Below are 22240 nucleotides of genomic sequence, written 5' to 3'. Positions count from 1 at the left end.
ATAAGGGATATGATCACTATATATAAATATATAAGGGGACACGATCACTATATATAAATATATAAGGGGGATATGATCACTATATATATAAATATATAAGGGGGATATGATCACTATATATAAATATATAAGGGGGACACGATCACTATATATAAATATATAAGGGGATATGATCACTATATATAAATATATAAGGGGATATGATCACTATATATAAATATATAAGGGGGATATGATCACTATATATAAATATATAAGGGGGATATGATCACTATATATAAATATATAAGGGGATTATGGATAATATAGGGGATATGATCACTGTATATAAATATATAAGGGGATATGATCACTATATATAAATATATAAGGGGGATATGATCACTATATATAAATATATAAGGGGGACAGGATCACTATATATAAATATATAAGGGGATATGATCACTATATATAAATATATAAGGGGGATATGATCACTATATATAAATATATAAGGGGGATATGATCACTATATATAAATATATAAGGGGATATGATCACTATATATAAATATATAAGGGGATATGATCACTATATATAAATATATAAGGGGACACGATCACTATATATAAATATATAAGGGGGATATGATCACTATATATATAAATATATAAGGGGGATATGATCACTATATATAAATATATAAGGGGGACACGATCACTATATATAAATATATAAGGGGATATGATCACTATATATAAATATATAAGGGGATATGATCACTATATATAAATATATAAGGGGGATATGATCACTATATATAAATATATAAGGGGACATGATCACTATATATAAATATATAAGGGGATAGGATCACTATATATAAATATATAAGGGGGATATGATCACTATATATAAATATATAAGGGGATATGATCACTATATATAAATATATAAGGGGGATATGATCACTATATATAAATATATAAGGGGGATATGATCACTATATATAAATATATAAGGGGGATATGATCACTATATATAAATATATAAGAGGGATATGATCACTATATATAAATATATAAGGGGATATGATCACTATATATAAATATATAAGGGGATATGATCACTATATATAAATATATAAGGGGCACACTGGAGGAACTATGGCTCCATACTGCCAATGGCGGCTACAATTTGTTCACAGTGGGAGGTGCAAGAGGCACATTTGAGGGAGGGGCTAGACAATTTAGGCACAATGGGAATATGATGTTATACCTAGTGCTGGCACCAGTATTAATATATCAGTAGGTCAGATAAAAATCTGATTATTCTTTCTGTAATATCATGGGTAAGCACCTCTTAGTATTGGGCTAGTGAAACGGCTTCTATAAACCCACCAATAACATGACTGGCTGAGTCCTACCCCAACATCTACATGACCCGCCTATGTCCCCAAAGCTGGGCTTTATATTTCTATCAACTTCACTGAACTGATTCTGAAAAAATAACGAGTAATAATGACGCCTGATATTGAAAGTTTCGTTATTCTGTTTTTTATATCCTCACTGTGCGAATGTTTCCTTAAGGGGACAGTTCCCAGTCATTCAGTAGGTTATAGAATGACTTGCCCTTTAAAGAGATTGGGGAGGAGACCTCTAATGCCCCAGTGTTGGTGGGAACATTCATAATAAAGGTGCACCCCCAATTGTGACTGCTGAGTTGTGCCTGTGTCTCCGGGTGGGAATCACCAGATGAAGGTCACATGTTCTATGATGACAGTACTCCAGTAGTGCAGAACATGGAATATACAGTAACAGCAGCACTTCCCACATTCCCAGAAACATTGTGTAATCATTTCCTTCCTACTTCCTTCCTCCTGCACATCCTCTTCAGTTCCTGTGTCCAGCCTTACTTCCTCTTCTTCCTTCCTCTTCCGTCTCTTTCTTTTCTTTTTCCCATGACTTTTCTCTCCCCTTTGTCTTTGGGGCTCAACAGCCTTTCCTTCTTCTTCCCTTGGTTGACCACTTGTTGCCCTTTCTTCTGACTCATTTGCCCCCCGTAGGGCATCTCCGACATTTATTCCACACTCTGAAACTTCTGCAATATATAATGTTTCTACAGGTCAGTTGTAGCGATGGGCGAATAAATTCACGGCAAATTTCGACGTTTTGCTGCCGGCAAATACATTTTGCGAAACTGTCGCAAAAATACACAATACCGTCGCGTGTCAACATTATTCGGATGCCCATTGACTTTAACCCCGGCGTCAAAATTGACGCAGATGTCAAAATTGGCATTACGCTAATTCTCTGTTGTTTCGCAAATTTATCGGGAAAATCGAAATTTTTGTTCTCTTGTTCCACCAACCAAAATGGACTGACCCAATAACCACCCCAAGCCTCATATAACCCCCCCATATGGTTAAAGAGGAGGTACACCTTCAGTTAACCTTTCGTATGTTAAAGAATAGTCAATTCTACGCAGCTTTCCAATTGGTCTTCATTATTTATTTTTTATCGTTTTTTTAATGGTTTGCCTTTTTCTTTCCAGCTTTCAAATGGAGGGTCGCTGACCCCATTTAAAAACAAATGCTTTGTAAAGCTACAAATGTATTGTTATTTCTACTTTTTCTAATTTTTCTTTCTATTCAGATACTTTCCTATTCATAGCACAGTCTCTTGTTGAAATCATGGTAATTTGGACCCTGGCAACCAGATTGCTGGAATAGCTACTGAATAAAAAGCTAAATAAGTCAAAAACCACAAATAATAAAAAATGAAGACCAATTGCAAATTGTCTCAGAATATCCCTCTCTACGTCGTACGAACAGTTAATTTAAAGGGGAACAACCCCTTTAAACCCAGGGTTGCAAGAGACATAGAGAATGCACCCAAATTCATCCCATCTCTGAATTACCTTCTATAGGTGAAGTCTCTTCTTTCTTTGCCTCTTTTGGATTTTCTATGTCAGTCCCAGATTTCCTTTTCCTCCTCTTCCTATTGATACAAAAACATATTGAATCAATATAAAATCATGTTCTAAAAAATATTCTAAATAAATATAAATACTGTACTTACACACACATATATATATATATATATATATATATATATATATATATATATATAGTGAGAGAGAGATATCGATAGACTTGGACAAGAAACACAAAACAATGAAAACATTAGGGATGCACCGAATCCCGTTTTCAGAAGGATTCGGATTCCGTTGAATCCTTCTGCCTGGCGGAACCGAATCTGTATCCTAATTTGCATATGCAAATGAGGAGTGGGGGAGGAAATCACAGGAGTTTTTGTAACAAAAAAAGGAATTAAAAAAATGTTTTCACCTTCCCACCCTTAATTTGCACATTAAGGGGCCGATTCATCAAGGGTCGAATATCGAGGGTTAATTAACCCTCGATATTCGACTGGGAATTCAAATCCTTCGACTTCGAATATCGAAGTCGAAGGATTTAGCGCAAATACTGCGATCGTACGATCAAAGGATTATTCCGTCGATCGATGAGGACCTTCCCCATAGGCTAACATTGACTTCGGTATCTTTTAGATGGCGAACTAGGGGGTCAAAGTTTTTTTTAAAGAGACAGTACTTCGACTATCCAATGGTCGAATAGTCGAACGATTTTACTCCGAATCCTTCGATTCAAAGTCGTAGTCGAAGTAGCCCATTCGATGGTCGAAGTAGCCCAAAAAAACCTTCGAAATTCAAAAGTTTTTTTTACTTCGAATCCTTCACTTGAAGTTAGTGAATCGGCCCCTAAGTATATTATTAATATGCAATATTAATAATATACTTAATATTGCTTATATATATTATTTGCAATTAAGGGTGGGAATATGCCTATGCAAATCAGGCTTCGGTTTGGTATTCGGCCGAATCTATCGCAAAGAATTCAGGGGTTCGGGCCGAATCCAAAATAGTGGCTTTGGTGCATCCCTAGAAAACATATACAGTGTCCAATGAATATAAAATACTTACAACATGGAGCAAATTCCTACCAGGATTACAAGCAGCACCACAAATGCACCCCCTGCAATGTACATCCACATCCACCGGGGGACGCTGTGAATATAGGCCCAGATCCTTTGGCTTATACTTTGAATATAGATCATGATCCTCCCACTCTCTTCCCGACAGTTAAACTGACACTTTGGCTCTCGCTCAAGCCCTTGCACAACAACAAATGTCCAGAGTTATAAGAAAAGAATAACAAGTGCAAAAATGTCAGAAACTGAAGGATAATAACAATTGTTTAAACAGAAACCAGCCAGGAATGCTCTGTGGTGGGATTCTGGACTTGTCACAGGGGGTCACCATCTTGGAAAGTGTCTGTGACACTCACATGCTCAGTGGGCTCTGATTGGCTGTTGAGAAGCTAAGCTTAGGGCTCGTCACTAATTATCCAGCAGAAAATGAGGTTGGTCTGTAATATAAGCTGATGATACAGGGCTGATTATTAAATTCTGTGCTGCGATGTAGTAATTATGTGTATTAATTACTAATCAGCCTTATATTGTGACATTTCTATTCTATGTGTACTGTATATTGTGAGTGGCTCCCTAAGCTCAGTAAGTGACAGCAGCACAGAGCATGTGAATCAGTGAATCAGCAGAAAAGAAGATGGGGAGCTACTGGGGCATCTTTGGAGACACAGATCTTTACTGCTAAAGGGCTGTGGTTGCCTTGGGCTGGTACAGAAGCACAAAACATCATGTACAACATTTCTACCTACTTCTTTAGTTAGGCTTTAGTTCACCTTTAAAGACTGCAGTTGTGGCAAAAGTACAAGACACAAACTGACCTGTAAGGTGCACGACATCTGTTTGTTTATTGAAGCCGTCCATGAAAAGAAGCCGATCCTACAGTCAGACAGGGAGGTGGTTGGCTGTTTCTCTGGGACCTTCAGTCTGTGATTGGCATCATAAAATATCAAGGCATTTCGGAGCTCAATATTGAACCCTGAGTGCAGATCCACTTATTTCAGAATACATTTCAAGTTATATGGAAAAAAAAAGAGCAAAGGAACCAATATAATTGGCTATAATAGCAGATACATATTGCTTTAGGGTTGTGCCCAGTGCTGGCAGGGGTGATAGATATAGGGCACAGCTGGTAACTGTTGATACATATCGCTGTACGGCTGTTAATCAGAATATATATATATATATATATATATATATATATATATATATATATATATATATATATATATCTATATATCTATATATATATCTATCTATATATATCTATCTATCTATATATATCTATCTATCTATATATATCTATATATATATATCTATATCTATCTATATATATATATCTCTATATATATATATATATATATATATATATATATATATATATATATATATATATATATATATATATATATATATAGAGAGATATATATATATGATATATCCTACTGGTAACTGGCTGAATAGAATGCTGGCAGATGATAAATAAATTGTCCCTAATGTGCCCTCTACTGTGACCAAGAATTACATGCTGGTTAAGGTAAATACTGTAAGGCACACTTCCCCTTTAAAAGGTCACCAAACTTTGCCTACTAACATTGTCCCCAGCCTGGCTTCCAAATCCCTTTTAGTATTGTCTTGCAGGCGTTGCATGTCTCACATTTACCCATAGAATTTCATGGATATTCAATTTGGGGGTGGTAAAGGCCGCCCGAGCCTCCATATTTTGTTTAGTAGAAGTGAATGATTCCTATACACCATCTGTATCATTTCTGTATTCAGCCAAACGCCAATTCCTCACCAAAATACGAATGAATCCCGAAATGAGTCAGAACTGTCATTTTCAATTACATTGTAAACAAAAAAATGTAGTTAAAGTTGTTTCCAGACCTTTAAAACCATTGAAATGTGGAACAAGTGCTCAAGATTCCCATCTGAATTCCAAACGGAATCCTGTGCACCCCTATATTATATTCACTCTCTGCCTTAATTCTTCCCTCCATTAATACATTATTCCTTCTGGTCACCCAATATTTTCACTGCCACCGGCTGCTACAAACCCAAAGCTTCTCTGTTGTTATTAGGGGGTCTGTGCCCACCTAGGCAGTCTATCAGCAGTCAAAACTCCCGTTTTTTTCTTTTCTGCTTGTCTTAATGTCAACAATTCCCTTTTATTTCTTTTATTTTTTTTAAGTGATGTAAAGTGCAGAGTGCACTCATTAGAAAACTTTTTCTTCTCCTTCCTTTCTATGCTGCTTGGTGGAACCCATGAATGTTTAAAGCACCCTGATAAACAAGCACAGCACCCTGAGAAATAAGCACAGCACCCTGAGAAATAAGCACAGCGCCCTGAGAAATAAGCACAGCGCCCTGAGAAATAAGCACAGCGCCCTGAGAAATAAGCACAGCACCCAGAGAAATAAGCACAGCACCCAGAGAAATAAGCACAGCACCCAGAGAAATAAGCACAGCACCCAGAGAAATAAGCACAGCACCCTGAGAAATAAGCACAGCACCCTGAGAAATAAGCACAGCACCCTGAGAAATAAGCACAAGCACCCTGAGAAATAAGCACAGCGCCCTGAGAAATAAGCACAGCGCCCTGAGAAATAAGCACAGCACCCTGAGAAATAAGCACAGCACCCTGAGAAATAAGCACAGCACCCTTAGAAATAAGCACAAGCACCCTGAGAAATAAGCACAGCACCCTGAGAAATAAGCACAGCACCCTGAGAAATAAGCACAGCACCCTGAGAAATGAGCACAGCACCCTGAGAAATGAGCACAGCACCCTGAGAAATGAGCACAGCACCCTGAGAAATGAGCACAGCACCCTGAGAAATAAGCACAGCACCCTGAGAAATAAGCACAGCACCCTGAGAAATAAGCACAGCACCCAGAGATGTTGAAAGGGTCATTGACACATTTTATATTATATTCCAATGTCTGAAATGAGGAACCTGTGCAGAAATATATCACATTTTCCCTGTACAAGTTGGAAGTATCTTTAAACACAATTGAAGGCAATTTATTGAATCAGATCTAACACAATCTCCCCATACATTCACGTGACAATCCTCCGTTAAATTAAAGCACACAGTATATTTTTTCCCAGAAACCACAAGCCATTTGAGTATCAGAAACCTGCGATAGGCAGTCAGTGGCCTAACAGTTACTTGCTGGAATTTGATGGCAGGGATTGATCCACTGGATTTAGGGATTGTCCTTGTCTTCATAATACCTCTGCTTCATGGCCCTGTATTTCCTCAGGTAGTATAAGGCTTCCAGCTCTTTGATAACAAACTCTCCCCGGCCAATCAGTTCCTTGATCTTTTCCGGATCTTTAACGTCTCGGTTCTTCATAAATGCCTTCTTCAGCCGCTCCTTAAAGTAACTCTCCCCCTTGGGGTACTCTCTGCCCAGGAACAAAAGCTTCAAAGCAAAAAAAAAAACAAAAGCTACGTCATTGCCCACATTTCCCACATCTCCACAATATCGACAAAAAGTCCCAATACTCACGTTTTTATACAGTCGGACAACTTCTCCTCTCAGGGGATTGGCCATAGTCACCAGCAGCTCAACGTGTCCTCGTCTCCCCACATCCACTGCTTTACAACACAGAAATATAAACAGCACCCCAATAATAGAAGCCCAGAGTCTCCCCGTGTCAACTGCATAAACAAAACAGAAAGTCAGAAACAAATAAAAGCAGCACCCCAATAAAAGAAACTCAGAGTCTAACCCTTAGAAGCTCCTTCCGGTCACTGCACAATTTCTTTTTTTAAGGAGCACAAGTCCAAAATATAAATAAAAGGTAAAACTGCTCTCACTGAGTACTTATAATTTTATAACCATTTCTTTTCAGATATTAGCAGGTTTATTCTATTAAAAAGGGTTAAATTCCCATTGAGGGTCACAGAGATGGTGGCAGTGGGGTTAACTGAGATGCTGATCTACAAATCAATTGCTCAGTGTCTGTGTATTTCACTCCTGTACTGAGAGTCGGAGGGTAAGAATTGTGACCCTTTAGCAAATAACTCTGTGAGCAGCTCCTGATGTTCTCTCTGTCCTAAATGTGCAATTTAATAGGATTAAATACATGCAGTGCTGCTCCAGTGGAAAGCGGATGAGGGAGAATGTGCACCCCACCCAGGTCAGGGGTAGAGGTGGGGCAGGGGTAGAGGTGGGGCAGGAGTAGTGATGGGGCAGGGGTAGTGATGGGGCAGGAGTAGTGATGGGGCAGGAGTAGTGATGGGGCAGGAGTAGTGATGGGGCAGGAGTAGTGATGGGGCAGGAGTAGTGATGGGGCAGGAGTAGTGATGGGCAGGAGTAGTGATGGGGCAGGAGTAGTGATGGGGCAGGAGTAGTGATGGGGCAGGGGTAGAGGTGGGGCAGGAATAGTGATGGGGCAGGAGTAGTGATGGGGCAGGAGTAGTGATGGGGCAGGAGTAGTGATGGGGCAGGGGTAGAGGTGGGCAGGAGTAGTGATGGGGCAGGAGTAGTGATGGGCAGGAGTAGTGATGGGACAAGAGTAGTGATGGGGCAGGGGTAGTGATGGGGCAGGGGTAGTGATGGGGCAGGAGTAGTGATGGGGCAGGAGTAGTGATGGGGCAGGAGTAGTGATGGGGCAGGAGTAGTGATGGGGCAGGGTAGAGGTGGGGCAGGAATAGTGATGGGGCAGGAGTAGTGATGGGGCAGGAGTAGTGATGGGGCAGGAGTAGTGATGGGGCAGGAGTAGTGATGGGGCAGGAGTAGTGATGGGGCAGGAGTAGTGATGGGGCAGGGGTAGAGGTGGGGCAGGAATAGTGATGGGGCAGGAGTAGTGATGGGGCAGGAGTAGTGATGGGACAAGAGTAGTGATGGGGCAGGGGTAGTGATGGGGCAGGGGTAGTGATGGGGCAGGAGTAGTGATGGGGCAGGAGTAGAGGTGGGGCAGGAATAGTGATGGGGCAGGAGTAGTGATGGGGCAGGTGGGGCAGGAGTAGTGATGGGGCAGGAGTAGTGATGGGGCAGGAGTAGTGATGGGGCAGGAGTAGTGATGGGGCAGGAGTAGAGGTGGGGCAGGAGTAGAGGTGGGGCAGGAGTAGTGATGGGGCAGGAGTAGTGATGGGGCAGGAGTAGTGATGGGGCAGGAGTAGTGATGGGGTAGAGTTGGGGCAGGGAAATGGCCATAAAGCTATAAAAGCAGAAATGAGGTGACACTATGAAGATGTGAGTAGTTGTAAGATGTGAGTAGTTACATGAGGGGTAAATCTGTGCAGCTGTGAGTGAGGGGTAAATAAGAACTAGACTGAGGCCTGTGCTTGACTAATACTGACCTTGTCTGGAGTGAGAACAAGCGGTGCACCTGTAACTGTTCCACTAATGACTCCCAGGGGGCGGTGTCTGGGGCCTCAGAAGAGATAAAACTACAACTCCCAGTGTAACTGGCGGTCAGTGTGTAGATAATAGTCATGTCATCACGTGTGTGTCACAGGTAAATAGACGAGGCCTTGCTGTTAGTTATAATTATATATATATATATATATGTGACACTGGGGACTGAGGGAAGTACAATTCCGAGCTGTAATTGGGGAACACAAGCCCCACACCCCACACACTATCCCCCCGAGTACAAGGAAAGAGCCTCCCACTCACCCCCCAGGCTTCAACCGGAACTCCTTCCTGCGCCCGCGACACTCACCTCTAAGCACTTCCGGCAACAAAGACGCGCCTGGATGACGTCAGAGAAGCGCGCCCGGATGTTCCCATAGCAACAGACGCACCACACTGAGAGGGACTGGGAGTTCTGGAACGTCATGGTGAGTGCGGGGCAACTACTGGGGGTCATTATTATTATTATTATTATTATTATTATTATTATTATTATTATTATTATTATTATCTATTTATTTATCTATTTATCTATTTATTTATTTATCTATTTATTTATTTATCTATATATTTATTTATCTATTTAGTTATCTATTTATATATTTATTTGTTTATTTATCTATTTATTTTTCTATTTATTTATTTATTTATATATTTATTTGTTTATTTATTTATCTATTTATTTATATATTTATTTATTTATCTATTTATTTATCTATTTATATATCTATTTATATATCTATTTATTTATCTATTTATTTGTTTATTTATCTATTTGTTTATCTATTTATTTATCTATTTGTTTATCTATTTATTTATCTATTTATTTATTTATATATTTATTTGTTTATTTATCTATTTAAATATATCTATTTATTTATTTATTAGGGGTTGTTTGGGAAATGTTGTGTAAGTTCCTGTGCAGCAAATAAACCTCCCCCAGTATCACCAGTACAGATTTATTTCCCTCTGGCCCCGATCAACCCCTGAGTGTTTATCTCTTCCCTTGTGTTTCCCCCCCAGTCTTCCATAGCAACATCCGCTGCTTCCAAGAGGAAAGGGAAGAGCAGCAAAGCAGAGAGGCTGCGACTGCAGAAAGAGGAGGAGGAGAAGCGACTGCTGGAGGAAGGTACAGAACCACCCTGGTTCTCTGCACTGCTGGTTATGACTCCTCTCACTGGGTTTATAGTTCTGTGTAACTGTCATTGTGTCTGTCCCTTTCTCTTCTCTGCACTGCTGCTTCTGACTCCTGATACAACTTCCCAATATCCATTCATTCCTCATTCTCACTGGGTTTATAGTTCTGTGTAACTGTCATTGTGTCTGTCCCTTTCTCTTCTCTGCACTGCTGCTTCTGACTCCTGATACCACTTCCCAATATCCATTCATTCCTCATTCTCACTGGGTTTATAGTTCTGTGTAACTGTCATTGTGTCTGTCCCTTTCTCTTCTCTGCACTGCTGCTTCTGACTCCTGATACAACTTCCCAATATCCATTCATTCCTCATTCTCACTGGGTTTATAGTTCTGTGTAACTGTCATTGTGTCTGTCCCTTTCTCTTCTCTGCACTGCTGCTTCTGACTCCTGATACAACTTCCCAATATCCATTCATTCCTCATTCTCACTGGGTTTATAGTTCTGTGTAACTGTCATTGTGTCTGTCCCTTTCTCTTCTCTGCACTGCTGCTTCTGACTCCTGATACAACTTCCCAATATCCATTCATTCCTCATTCTCACTGGGTTTATAGTTCTGTGTAACTGTCATTGTGTCTGTCCCTTTCTCTGCACTGCTGCCTCTGACTCCTGATACAACTTCCCAATATCCATTCATTCCTCATTCTCACTGGGTTTATAGTTCTGTGTAACTGTCATTGTGTCTGTCCCTTTCTCTTCTCTGCACTGCTGCTTCTGACTCCTGATACAACTTCCCAATATCCATTCATTCCTCATTCTCACTGGGTTTATAGTTCTGTGTAACTGTCATTGTGTCTGTCCCTTTCTCTGCACTGCTGCTTCTGACTCCTGATACAACTTCCCAATATCCATTCATTCCTCATTCTCACTGGGTTTATAGTTCTGTGTAACTGTCATTGTGTCTGTCCCTTTCTCTTCTCTGCACTGCTGCTTCTGACTCCTGATACAACTTCCCAATATCCATTCATTCCTCATTCTCACTGGGTTTATAGTTCTGTGTAACTGTCATTGTGTCTGTCTCAAGATTCAGAACCAGAGAACAGAAAGGGACAGTGTGATAGTGAAACTGGGAATGTAACTGGGGGTAAATATCGGGATATATATTATACTCATGTGGAATATTTTGAGCAGAGGAAGCGCGACTAATAGCGGAGCAAGTGTTGGCGGCACATCATGAGAAGGAGCGATTGGAGCGAGAGGAGAGGGAGCAGCTGGAGGCAAAGGTGGGTTCCCTGGCTCATTTTAATTGCCCTGCTATTTAAAGGGCAAGTATACATCTTTATTTGACACAAAACTGTTTCACTGGGTTGATTCTCCTGTGTTTAGTCTCACTCTCTCTCCCAGTGCAGCCACAGATAATGAACTGACACCCCCTGGGATTTGCTTTCAGGAATATTATGTAGGGAAGCGACAGGCCAGTGCTTGGGAGAAATGTATAACTGCCCTTTCCGTCTCTTATCACAGCAACTGGAAACCAGGGCGGAGGAGCTGGAAGAACGTCACTCGCTCATAGATGAGAAACTGGAAGCTGCAGAGAAATGGAAGGCTGAGCTACGCCTCCAAGCAAAGGTTCGCTACTTACATAACAGCTAAGGTTGATAAAACACTCCCCCATCAGGTTCACCCCCATTCCTTCTCCTGATAACTAGTTTCTAGCCATCTCCACTTTGCACCAGAAACATTCCCTCATGCACCAGCAGAGGGCCCCCTGTATAGAAAACATAGAGGAAGTATTTCTCTTTTACACGTGTGACTTCCTGTCTGGAAAGCTGACCAATCCCAGCCCATGGGGCTCCAGTGGGACTGCCCTCATTTAAGACACTATTTGAATAATACGGAAAAAATTGTGGCAGTTCAACTCCCGGCATCCCCATAGGAGGATGGTGGGTTCATGGGAGTTTAATTTAGTTCCCTTGTTCATAGGCAGGAGCAGCAGTGCAGCTGCGAGAGACTCGGCTTTGCTTTGGCACTAACCAGAAGCTGTTTTATTACAGTGGGACCGGTACATGCTGTGCGACGGGAGCCCCGACCCCACCGTACCCCAGGAAATAAACACCTTCATGAGCCTCTGGGAGGACGAGAAAAATGAAGACCTTCCGTCCACCCTAAATAATAGCTGCCTGGTGCTGAGTGTAAGCTCTTTTGGTTCATTTGCACATGAATCAGCCACTTTCAGTCTGTGTTATTACCTTCTGAGCCATATTGTACTGGGACCTCTGCTTATGCTTAGTGTAACCCAGGCACATCCCACCTGCAGCCGACTAGGTGTACTACAATTCCCAGCATCCCTTGAAGGAATCTTTTACTGTTTATTAGAAGCTCAACCTGGCAATATTCAGTGTTATATAAATGCCACTAGGGGGAGCCATTCTCACTGACGTTCCTCCATGGATTCCAACACACTAGTAAGCCATCTGCTCATACTGTAACCCTCACTGTTTCTTTAAATTGGTGCAGTATTTAGTTTAAATTGGCCACTACCTAAAAATCATTCTTTGCGTCTGTCTGTCACAACAGCTGATTGAGGAGCTGGAGTGTCTCCTGCGTGACACCCCAGTGGAAGAACTGGAAGAGAAAGACTCGGCCAGGTACAAAGAGACAGTCCTGCAGCTCCAGCAGCTTCTGCCAAGGAAATTCAATGAAGCAACCGAGCATCTCCTGAAGGCAAGGGGATCCTCTTGTCTGGGTTGGGGGGTACAGATGGGTTATTTGCCCTTTAAATGTCTATTTATGGTATGATCTGTCCCTATAGAATGCCTCAATGCTGTCAGACATAGAGACTGGTAACATGCAGAAGGTGATTAAGGATGAAAACATCACATTGTGCATCTGGGCCAATCTCAACAAGAACCCAAGGTACAGTACCCAATAGCAGACTGGCACCTTTCTTACACCCAGGGAGGTGCCATACAGGGGCTATATTGTTCAGCCTCATTTCATTCGGTGTTTTTAGATTCAAAGGTTATGAGTTTGTGGAAGAATCCATCGGATTCGAGTTGCCCAGACCCCTAGCCCCGAGCAGCATTGCCGTCCGGATCATCCACACCTTGTACGACCACCTCTCCTGCCTGAGCACCACCAGCCTCCCCAAAATGAAAGAAAGTGAAGGTTTGGGGGTAACAGATGTGTTCGCTCAAGAAGGGGCAGCGCAAGAGGCAAATCCTGAGGGGGAAGAGGAGAGAATCGGAGCAGAAAGTGTTCTTGCAGCGGATGAAGAGACGGTGTTGGAGGAGAGAAAGGTACCTGGCAAAATAATAGGATGTGGACCCCCAGGGCCACCGTATTCTACATCATTTTCAATGTAAGAATCTCTTTTGTCCTCTCTTTCTCTCCTCAGAGTACAAGTCCCACATCCGCCAGGGAAGAATCTAAAAGTGTTATGGACTCTCTGGAAAAGGCCGAAGAGCTGGATAAAACGGGGGGCAGCCAGTTAGGGTTCTCTCCTGAAGGTTTGTATCCCCTTAAGAGATTATTCGGGAGCCTATGGGTTTGAGTCCAACACCTTCCTTTCCTGTATGTGTAATAAATGCTGCTCTGACCCATAGGCCCCTCCCCCACGCCAACGCTACTGGATGAACAAGAAGACGCCCTGGAGGATGACATTGTGGATTTGCGCCAGTTCACAAATCTGGGAGGAGTTTATTATTTTGACGTCCTGACCCTGCCCCCTCAGTGTAAACAAGTTAACGGATGGACCATGGTGCAGGTGAGCCCCCCCAGCTGTTTCTGAAATACAACTCCCAGCAACTGTGGGTGCTCATAGGATACTGGGAGTTGTACTATAGATTAACTGTAGTTATTTTATTGTAGGTGTTGGAGGGGGGGCTGCAGACTTATCCCTATCCCCCCGAGTCATTTCTCAGCACCAGTTTGGGGGTGTCCCTGCAGGAGAAGGACCTGGATAATCTCAGCGCTCCCCCTGTTGGAATCCACTTTAAGGTCCCGGCACACGTGATGTTTTTTGAAGAACCTCAGGTTGCAAGATGGGACCCCAAAAGTAATTATGCCGATGTATTATTGCACCCGAGGGGCACGATCAAAGCCGCACTTACCTCTCTGTTTCCCCATTAGGTAAAAACTGGAGCACAGACGTTATCCTGCAGAAAAAGTACGACCCAGAAAGCAGAGAATTATCGTTTAAAATGGACGCGTTTCACACGTTTGCCTTGTTTCAGGATGCGCATCTGAACATGCCCTATCAGTACTGGGAACTGAACCCCAGCGGCCCCAGTCAAGTCACCCTGATGATTATTTCAGCCTTCTCCGAGCTCCAGATAGAAATTAAGGTAATGATATGATATGGTACATTCCCAGGTTCTTCATACATTGGCCAATAAGCTGCCAACTTGGCCTGGAGGGGGTGGAGTCAGCAGCTTTTGGAAACTACGTGGATATTTTGGCACTGGCAACCTGTGTCACCACATCCCCAGCCCAGGAGCCATAGGTGGGATGTTATGGAGTTCCAAGGTTGCAAGTTGCTCATGCAAGGGGTAAAGCAAAGGAATGGCTGATACATTAGATAGGTACAAGAAAGGGTCGGGTGCTTTATTCACCAGTAGCTCCTCCCAGCAGACAGGAGGGAGCCAATGAGATTAGAGGAGGGAAAGGGGTGTTACAGGGAGAGCTGGGAAGTGAATCAGTGGTACAGGCTGATACATTAGACAGGTACAAGGAAGGGTCGGATGCTTTATTCACCAGTAGCTCCTCCCAGCAGACAGGAGGGAGCCAATGAGATTAGAGGAGGGAAAGGGGTGTTACAGGGAGAGCTGGGAAGTGAATCAGCGGTACAGGCTGATACATTAGATAGGTACAAGGAAGGGTCGGATGCTTTATTCACCAGTAGCTCCTCCCAGCAGACAGGAGGGAGCCAATGAGATTAGAGGAGGGAAAGGGGTGTTACAGGGAGAGCTGGGAAGTGAATCAGTGGTACAGGCTGATACATTAGATAGGTATAAGGAAGGGTCGGGTGCTTTATTCACCAGTAGCTCCTCCCAGCAGACAGGAGGGAGCCAATGAGATTAGAGGAGGGAAAGGGGTGTTACAGGGAGAGCTGGGAAGTGAATCAGTGGTACAGGCTGATACATTAGATAGGTACAAGGAAGGGTCGGATGCTTTATTCACCAGTAGCTCCTCCCAGCAGACAGGAGGGAGCCAATGAGATTAGAGGAGGGAAAGGGGTGTTACAGGGAGAGCTGGAAGTGAATCAGGGGTACAGGCTGATACATTAGATAGGTACAAGGAAGGGTCGGATGCTTTATTCACCAGTAGCTCCTCCCAGCAGACAGGAGGGAGCCAATGAGATTAGAGGAGGGAAAGGGGTGTTACAGGGAGAGCTGGGAAGTGAATCAGGGGTACAGGCTGATACATTAGATAGGTATAAGAAGGGGTTGGATGGTGTTTAGCAAGTGAGGGAATACAGGGATATGGGAGAGAGCTCATAGTACAAGTTGATCCAGGGACTGGTCCCATTGCCATTCATGTGGATCAACTGGCAGGTTATATAAAGACTTAAGGTTGAACTTGATGGACGTGTGTCTTTTTTCCACCTAACTTACTATGTTACTATGTTACAAGTTGATCCAGGGACTGGTCCTATTCCATCTTGGAGTCAGGAAGGATTTTGCTCCTCTGAGGCAAATTGGAGAGACTTCAATCAAAAGGGTTTTTTCGCTTCCTCTGACAGTTAGGCAGGTTATAATAGAGTTGAAAGGTTGAACTTGATGGACGTGTGTCTTTTTTCAACCTCACTTACTATGTTATTAATAGGCAGCCATATTATATAGAATATCATGTAAAGCCAGGCACTCACAGGTCTTAAAATATGGTGAAAAGGAGATAAAGTTTGTTATTCCAACGTTTCGGTCTTCCTTCAGACCTTTGTCAAGGTTTTGTGTCCGTCCCTTTCTCTCAAGGAAGACCGAAACGTTGGAATAACAAATAAACTTTATCTCCTTTTCACCATATTTTAAGACCTGTGAGCAGGGCCGCCATTAGAAATCACGGGGCCCCGTACAACAAAATATTTGGGGCCCCCTGGGCCCCGCCCACACTAACGACCAAGCTCCACCCCATATCCCGCCCACTCCACATCGCAGTTAAAAGACCACACAGACATCAGCGTTAAAAAAGTAACCCCCCCCCACACAAGTTGTAAAAAGCTATTGATGGTCAGGGCCCCCTTATAAAAAATTGGGGCTCCAAAAAAAAAAAATTAAAATTTTTTTTTATTTTTTTTTTTAAAAAAAACATTGGTGGCAGGGGCCCCCTTATAAGTTAAAAAAAACTTGGGGCCCCAACAAAAAAAAATGTAAAAAAAACTAAAAAATAAACAAACATTGGTGGCAGGGGCCCCCTTATAAGTTAAAAACAAATTGGGGCCCCAAAAAAAATTTGAAAAAAAAAATCATTGGCGGCAGGGGCCCCCTTATAAGTTAAAAACAAATTGGGGCCCCAAAAAAAATTTGAAAAAAAAATTTTTTTTTTGAAAAAACAAAACAAAACTGGTGGCAGGGGCCCCCTTACAAAAATTTGGGGCCACCAAAAAGAAAATTAATTTTGTTTTTTTTTTTAAAAAAAACAAAAAAAAACAATGATGGCAAGGGGCCCCTTACGAGTTAAAAAAAAATTGGGGCCCCAAAAAAAAAGTTTTAAAAAAAAAGATTGGTGGCAGGGGCCTATAGAATATTAAAATAATACATTGGTGGCCAGGGGATTAAAAAAAAAACACACACAAACTGGTGTTCAGTAGGATTGAACTCGTGGCTTCAGGACTTCAACTTCACCTCCTTTCATGACTTGGGGTCTTTTCACCGCTTCAGGACTTCGGCTTTTTCCGTGACTTCGGGTCTTTTCGGCGCATTGGCTTCGGCTTTTCGGCTTTTCCGCATTCGGCAACGCAAGAGGCAAGACGTACGGCTCGGGCGCTCGTAAGGGGGGCCCGGATCTTCAAAAAATGCAGCGCTGCCGGGCCCCCCTTCATGCCCGGGCCCGATACGCTTGTCCCCCCCTGATGGTGGCCCTGCCTGTGAGTGCCTTTACTGCTTTACAGGATATTCTATATGACTTTTCTGCAGTGTGCACCCAGGCTTTTTCTCCAGTAAGTGAGTGCAGCTATTTTTCCTTTTCTATATATCAGTCCTAGAATGTCTGTACAGATAAAGGCAAGTGTTGCTTTAAATACGTGTAGTCTTTGGCTTTATCATGGGGGGGGTACAGTCACTTTAAACAGGGAGGAGCCAAGTGATCGCTCTCTGCTTGGGTTTGTACCAACATGTTTAGCAGAGACAAAGCAGAATTCATGGGATTAGTCTCTCGCTCTGGCATTTCTCAGCTGTCTTGTTTGTGAGTGCAGAGGGAGTTTAAAGGATAAGTAAACCTTTAAAATAAAATTGATGAGGGGACTATTTTGTCATTTACACTCATTATTTATTTTGTTTTGATTCCAAGATATTAAGGGATACATGTGCTGTTAATATGAATGAATTGTGTTACAACAGCGCCACCTGCTGGTCAGTTTCAAGTAGTCAAGGAAGTTGTCAGGAGAAAGAAAGAGGCTGATGTTCTTCTGCTTAGGAAAGATGTGAGAAAGGTTTCTAATTTTATTCCTAAGCAGAAGAACATCAGCCTCTTTCTTTCTCCTGACAACTTCCTTGACTACTTGCTGGTCAGACTGGTGGGAAACTGACCAGCAGGTGGCGCTGTTGTAACATAATTCATTCATATTAACAGCACATGTATCCCTTAATATCTTGGAATCAAAACAAAATAAATAATGAGTGTAAATGACAAAAGTGCTTAGAATAGTCCCCTCATCAATTTTACATTCACTTATTTTAAAGGTTTACTTATCCTTTAACTTAGTGTAACACTCACACTAACCCTCTGTTATCCTGTATAACTACAGGCTGCTGCCAGCTCAGTACTAACTGCCCCATTCTCTCTGCCCCCAGGATGATCAGTGCAGATTGGCCTCCGTGTCTGGGGCAGACTGTGACCTGTCGTGTCTCATTGGGAAATGGATGCCCCTGCTCCCCCTAAAGTGCGCCATGAAAAGCGCCGGCCTGAACATCTTTCCCGCCGAAGACTCCGAGAAATACGTCAGCATTAACAAAAAGGTGAGCAAATGCCCCTCCCCCCGCATCAGGGCAGATAGACTGTGTGCTCACAGGCTTAGACGTCTTACCCAACTGCTGTGATATTTTAGCCTCGAGTACTGGGGAGATACGTAACGAGGAACTATGGTGAAAATTAAAGTGAATATAAGTTTCCGCATACTGAAAGAAGAAACTTTTTAAATATAATCCATTACAAATTCGGGCTTGTTTCTGAAATAATCTTCACTATTCACCTCTCAGCATCTGTTTCTCTTCAGTTGGGGGGCAGATATTCATTGACCATTAGATCCAATATATCTTATCGGGGGGCTCCTTTCCTAGCAGATGTATTAGAGCTCACTCAAATAACTGATTCCAGTACAAACAAAATAACTGCCTTTTGCACAAATCCTGCATGTAGAGAGACGGCGAGTTTAATAGAGTGACCTCTAATACATCTTCTAGGCAAAAGGAGTCCCCCTATAATATATATTGGATCTAACTGTCATTCAAATTCAGACTCCCAAATCCTGCAAGAAGACAGAATGAAGAAAAACAAAATAACTGCTTTTTGCACATATCCTGCATGTAGAGAGACGGTGAGTTTAATAGAGTGACCTCTAATACATCTTCTAGGCAAAAGGAGTCCCCCTATAATATATATTAGATCTAACTGTCATTCAAATTCAGACTCCCAAATCCTGCAAGAAGACAGAATGAAGAAAAACAAAATAACTGCTTTTTGCACAAATCCTGCATGTAGAGAGACGGCGAGTTTAATAGAGTGACCTCTAATACATCTTCTAGGCAAAAGGAGCCCCCCTATAATATATATTAGATCTAACTGTCATTCAAATTCAGACTCCCAAATCCTGCAAGAAGACAGAATGAAGAAAAACAGATGCTGAGAGGGGGAGAGTGAACAGTAACTTGGATATTTCAGAAATATTTGATTATATTTAGAGAATTTCTCAGCTGCAGCTTATATTCAGTTCTCATTTTCACAATAGTTCCCCTTTAAGCGGCACTGGGGATATTATTTGCTGGGGTAGGAACTCCCTGCTCAACCTGTAATATTTTATTGCCCCAGAATGAACATGCGGAGACAACAGCCTACAAGGAAATAGCCCTCCTCTCACAATCATTTGCCTTTGGCTGGAGCAAGTGGAACCATAACTGCGGCTTTGAAAATATCATTGTTAAGGCAAGTACCATCCAATCAAATCCCTACAACCCTGCCCCCTTCCATCCTCCCCTGACATTTAAACCTCACTGGGCAAAGTAGCATTAAGGAGCCAGCCAATCAAATGATTGCTTTCAGTATTCTGTTTAAAGGATAAGTAAACCTTTAAAATAAATGTATGTAAAATTGATGAGGGGACTATTCTAAGCACTTTTGTCATTTACACTCATTATTTATTTTGTTTTGATTCCAAGATATTAAGGGATACATGTGCTGTTAATATGAATGAATTGTGTTACAACAGCGCCACCTGCTGGTCAGTTTCCCACCAGTCTGACCAGCAAGTAGTCAAGGAAGTTGTCAGGAGAAAGAAAGAGGCTGATGTTCTTCTGCTTAGGAATAAAATTAGAAACCTTTCTCACATCTTTCCTAAGCAGAAGAACATCAGCCTCTTTCTTTCTCCTGACAACTTCCTTGACTACTTGCTGGTCAGACTGGTGGGAAACTGACCAGCAGGTGGAGCTGTTGTAACAAAATTCATTCATATTAACAGAACATGTATCCCTTAATATCTTGGAATCAAAACAAAATAAATAATGAGTGTAAATGACAAAAGTGCTTAGAATAGCCCCCTCATCAATTTTACATTCACTTATTTTAATGGTTTACTTATCCTTTAATGCTAGACAAATGAGGTTAGAAGGCGCACACCCAATAAACAATGTGAGGTGCTAATCCAAACGAGTCTCCAAGATATTAATGGACAAAAAAAAATCAAACCGAGGATTGCACACCCTAGCCTAAACAAAGTTTTTATTATATCAAAGTTACAAAAATAGGACTGAATCAAATATAAGCCCGACGCGTTTCGACCAAAAACGGTCTTCATCAATCAAAATGAGAAATAAACACCTTTTTCCTCTTTATTTTACATTTTGATTGCCCCTGAGGAAGACCATTTTTGGTCGAAACGCGTTGGGGCTAATGAGATTTGTTTCGGTCCTATTTCGGTCTTTTTTTTGATGTACCGTATATACTCGAGTATAAGCCGTCCAGAGTATAAGCCGAAATACCTAATTTTACCTCCACAAACTGGGAAAGCTTAGACTCGAGTATAAGCCTAGGGTGAGAAGTGTAGCAGCTTCTGCTAAGTTTCAATCAAAAAATTGAAGGTTTCTGCTCCCATTGGAGGTGCCGGCGTCTCGTTTTTGGACGCCGGCGACCATTCTTGACTTGATGCCGGCGACCGTTTTTGCGCTTGACCCGAGTATAAGCCGAGGTAGAGTTTTTCAGCATATATTGGGGTCTGAAAAACTGCTTATACTCGAGTATATACGGTAATAAAAACTTTGTTTGAGCTAGGGTTTGCAATCCTTTGTTTTTTTTTTGTGGCTGTTTAACGCTAACCACTGATTGGTTGCTAGGAGTATATACAGGATAAATGACCCCCCCCCCCGTATCTTCATCTCTTCAGGTTCAAGAACAGAAGCAGAACCCGGATCCGTGGGCCCTGTACATGCTGAGCACTCAGAGAGCCCAAAGGCTGAAGATCTCGGAGTCCAGTGCGGAATTTTCCGACGATCTCTACGAGAAAAGCGAGTTCCACTCCACGCTGTATCACATGATCAAGGAGTATTCCAGCACAGAGGCGATTGGCCGGCTCAGGGACTCCACCCCTCTGTTTGTGGATTGCGTGTATCAGCTCCTGAGCATGACCAGCCTCCTCGCATTCTCATAGGGAGCCCACCTGAAACACTCATTGGAAGCAACGCGTTTCACTCCCCACCTGGAACACTCTCATAGGGACCAACCCCAGTTTCACCCTCTACCTGGAACATTCTCATAGAGACCAACTCGTTTCACCCCTTACCTGGAACATTCTCATAAGGACCAACGCGTTTCACCACCCACCTGAAACACTCAGAGACCAACGCGTTTCACTCCCCACCTGGAACATTCTCATAGGAACCAACCCCAGTTTCACCCTCTACCTGGAACATTCTCATAGAGACCAACTTCGTTTCACCCCTTACCTGGAACATTCTCATAAGGACCAACGCGTTTCACCACCCACCTGAAACACTCAGAGACCAACGCGTTTCACTCCCCACCTGGAACATTCTCATAGGAACCAACCCCAGTTTCACCCTCTACCTGGAACATTCTCATAGAGACCAACTTCGTTTCACCCCTTACCTGGAACATTCTCATAAGGACCAACGCGTTTCACTCCCCTCCTGGAACATTCTCATAGAGACCAACTCATTTCACCCCCCACCTGAAACATTCTCATAGGGACCAACCCCAGTTTCATCCCCTCCTGGAACACTCATAGGGAGCAACGCGTTTCACGACACACGGAACTTTATTGAACAATAAATACGGTGACAGGGAGTCACATTCACACAGATAC

The 22240-nt window shown here is 42.4% G+C and overlaps 3 protein-coding genes across 9 annotated transcripts; 1 reads left to right on the top strand and 2 right to left on the bottom strand.

Annotated features, from left to right (window-relative positions):
* Positions 1-1065: 1065 nt before the first annotated feature.
* LOC108710554 lies at positions 1066-5137 on the bottom strand. The gene is made up of 4 exons (XM_018251681.2): positions 4808-5137; positions 3985-4174; positions 2902-2981; positions 1066-2082 (listed from the first exon to the last, which is right to left on the bottom strand). Exons 1-4 carry the CDS (start codon positions 4848-4850, stop codon positions 1730-1732), a joined length of 666 nt encoding a protein of 221 aa, XP_018107170.2. The 5' UTR covers positions 4851-5137; the 3' UTR covers positions 1066-1729.
* A 1858-nt stretch (positions 5138-6995) lies between these two features.
* Positions 6996-9700, bottom strand: etfrf1.L (electron transfer flavoprotein regulatory factor 1 L homeolog). Of its 6 annotated transcripts, none has more exons than XM_018251836.2 (3): positions 9621-9700; positions 7503-7654; positions 6996-7415 (listed from the first exon to the last, which is right to left on the bottom strand). In XM_018251836.2, exons 2-3 carry the CDS (start codon positions 7545-7547, stop codon positions 7197-7199), a joined length of 264 nt encoding a protein of 87 aa, XP_018107325.1. In that variant the 5' UTR covers positions 7548-7654; positions 9621-9700; the 3' UTR covers positions 6996-7196. The 6 variants fall into 6 exon arrangements, with proteins under 6 accessions (XP_018107325.1, XP_018107329.1, XP_018107328.1 ...); XM_018251840.2 differs by having other exon boundaries at positions 7503-7588; positions 9621-9676; XM_018251839.2 differs by having other exon boundaries at positions 7503-7591; positions 9621-9673.
* dnai7.L (dynein axonemal intermediate chain 7 L homeolog) lies at positions 9638-22233 on the top strand. Of its 2 annotated transcripts, XM_041585796.1 has the most exons (15): positions 9638-9784; positions 10380-10485; positions 11683-11774; positions 12016-12120; positions 12546-12683; positions 13069-13215; positions 13304-13407; positions 13505-13790; positions 13889-14000; positions 14097-14257; positions 14362-14548; positions 14623-14837; positions 18501-18665; positions 19735-19848; positions 21302-22233. In XM_041585796.1, the coding sequence occupies exons 1-15, from the start codon at positions 9782-9784 to the stop codon at positions 21563-21565; spliced, it is 2199 nt and encodes a 732-aa protein (XP_041441730.1). In that variant the 5' UTR covers positions 9638-9781; the 3' UTR covers positions 21566-22233. The 2 variants fall into 2 exon arrangements, with proteins under 2 accessions (XP_041441730.1, XP_041441731.1); XM_041585797.1 differs by lacking the exons at positions 9638-9784; positions 10380-10485; positions 11683-11774; positions 12016-12120 and adding an exon at positions 12344-12434.
* Positions 22234-22240: the final 7 nt, after the last annotated feature.

Source organism: Xenopus laevis, chromosome 3L (assembly GCF_017654675.1).
Source record: "Xenopus laevis strain J_2021 chromosome 3L, Xenopus_laevis_v10.1, whole genome shotgun sequence".
Classification (NCBI taxonomy): domain Eukaryota; kingdom Metazoa; phylum Chordata; class Amphibia; order Anura; family Pipidae; genus Xenopus; species Xenopus laevis.
The sequence above is the reverse complement of the archived record's forward strand: the minus strand, read 5'-3'. Positions and strand labels throughout refer to the sequence as shown.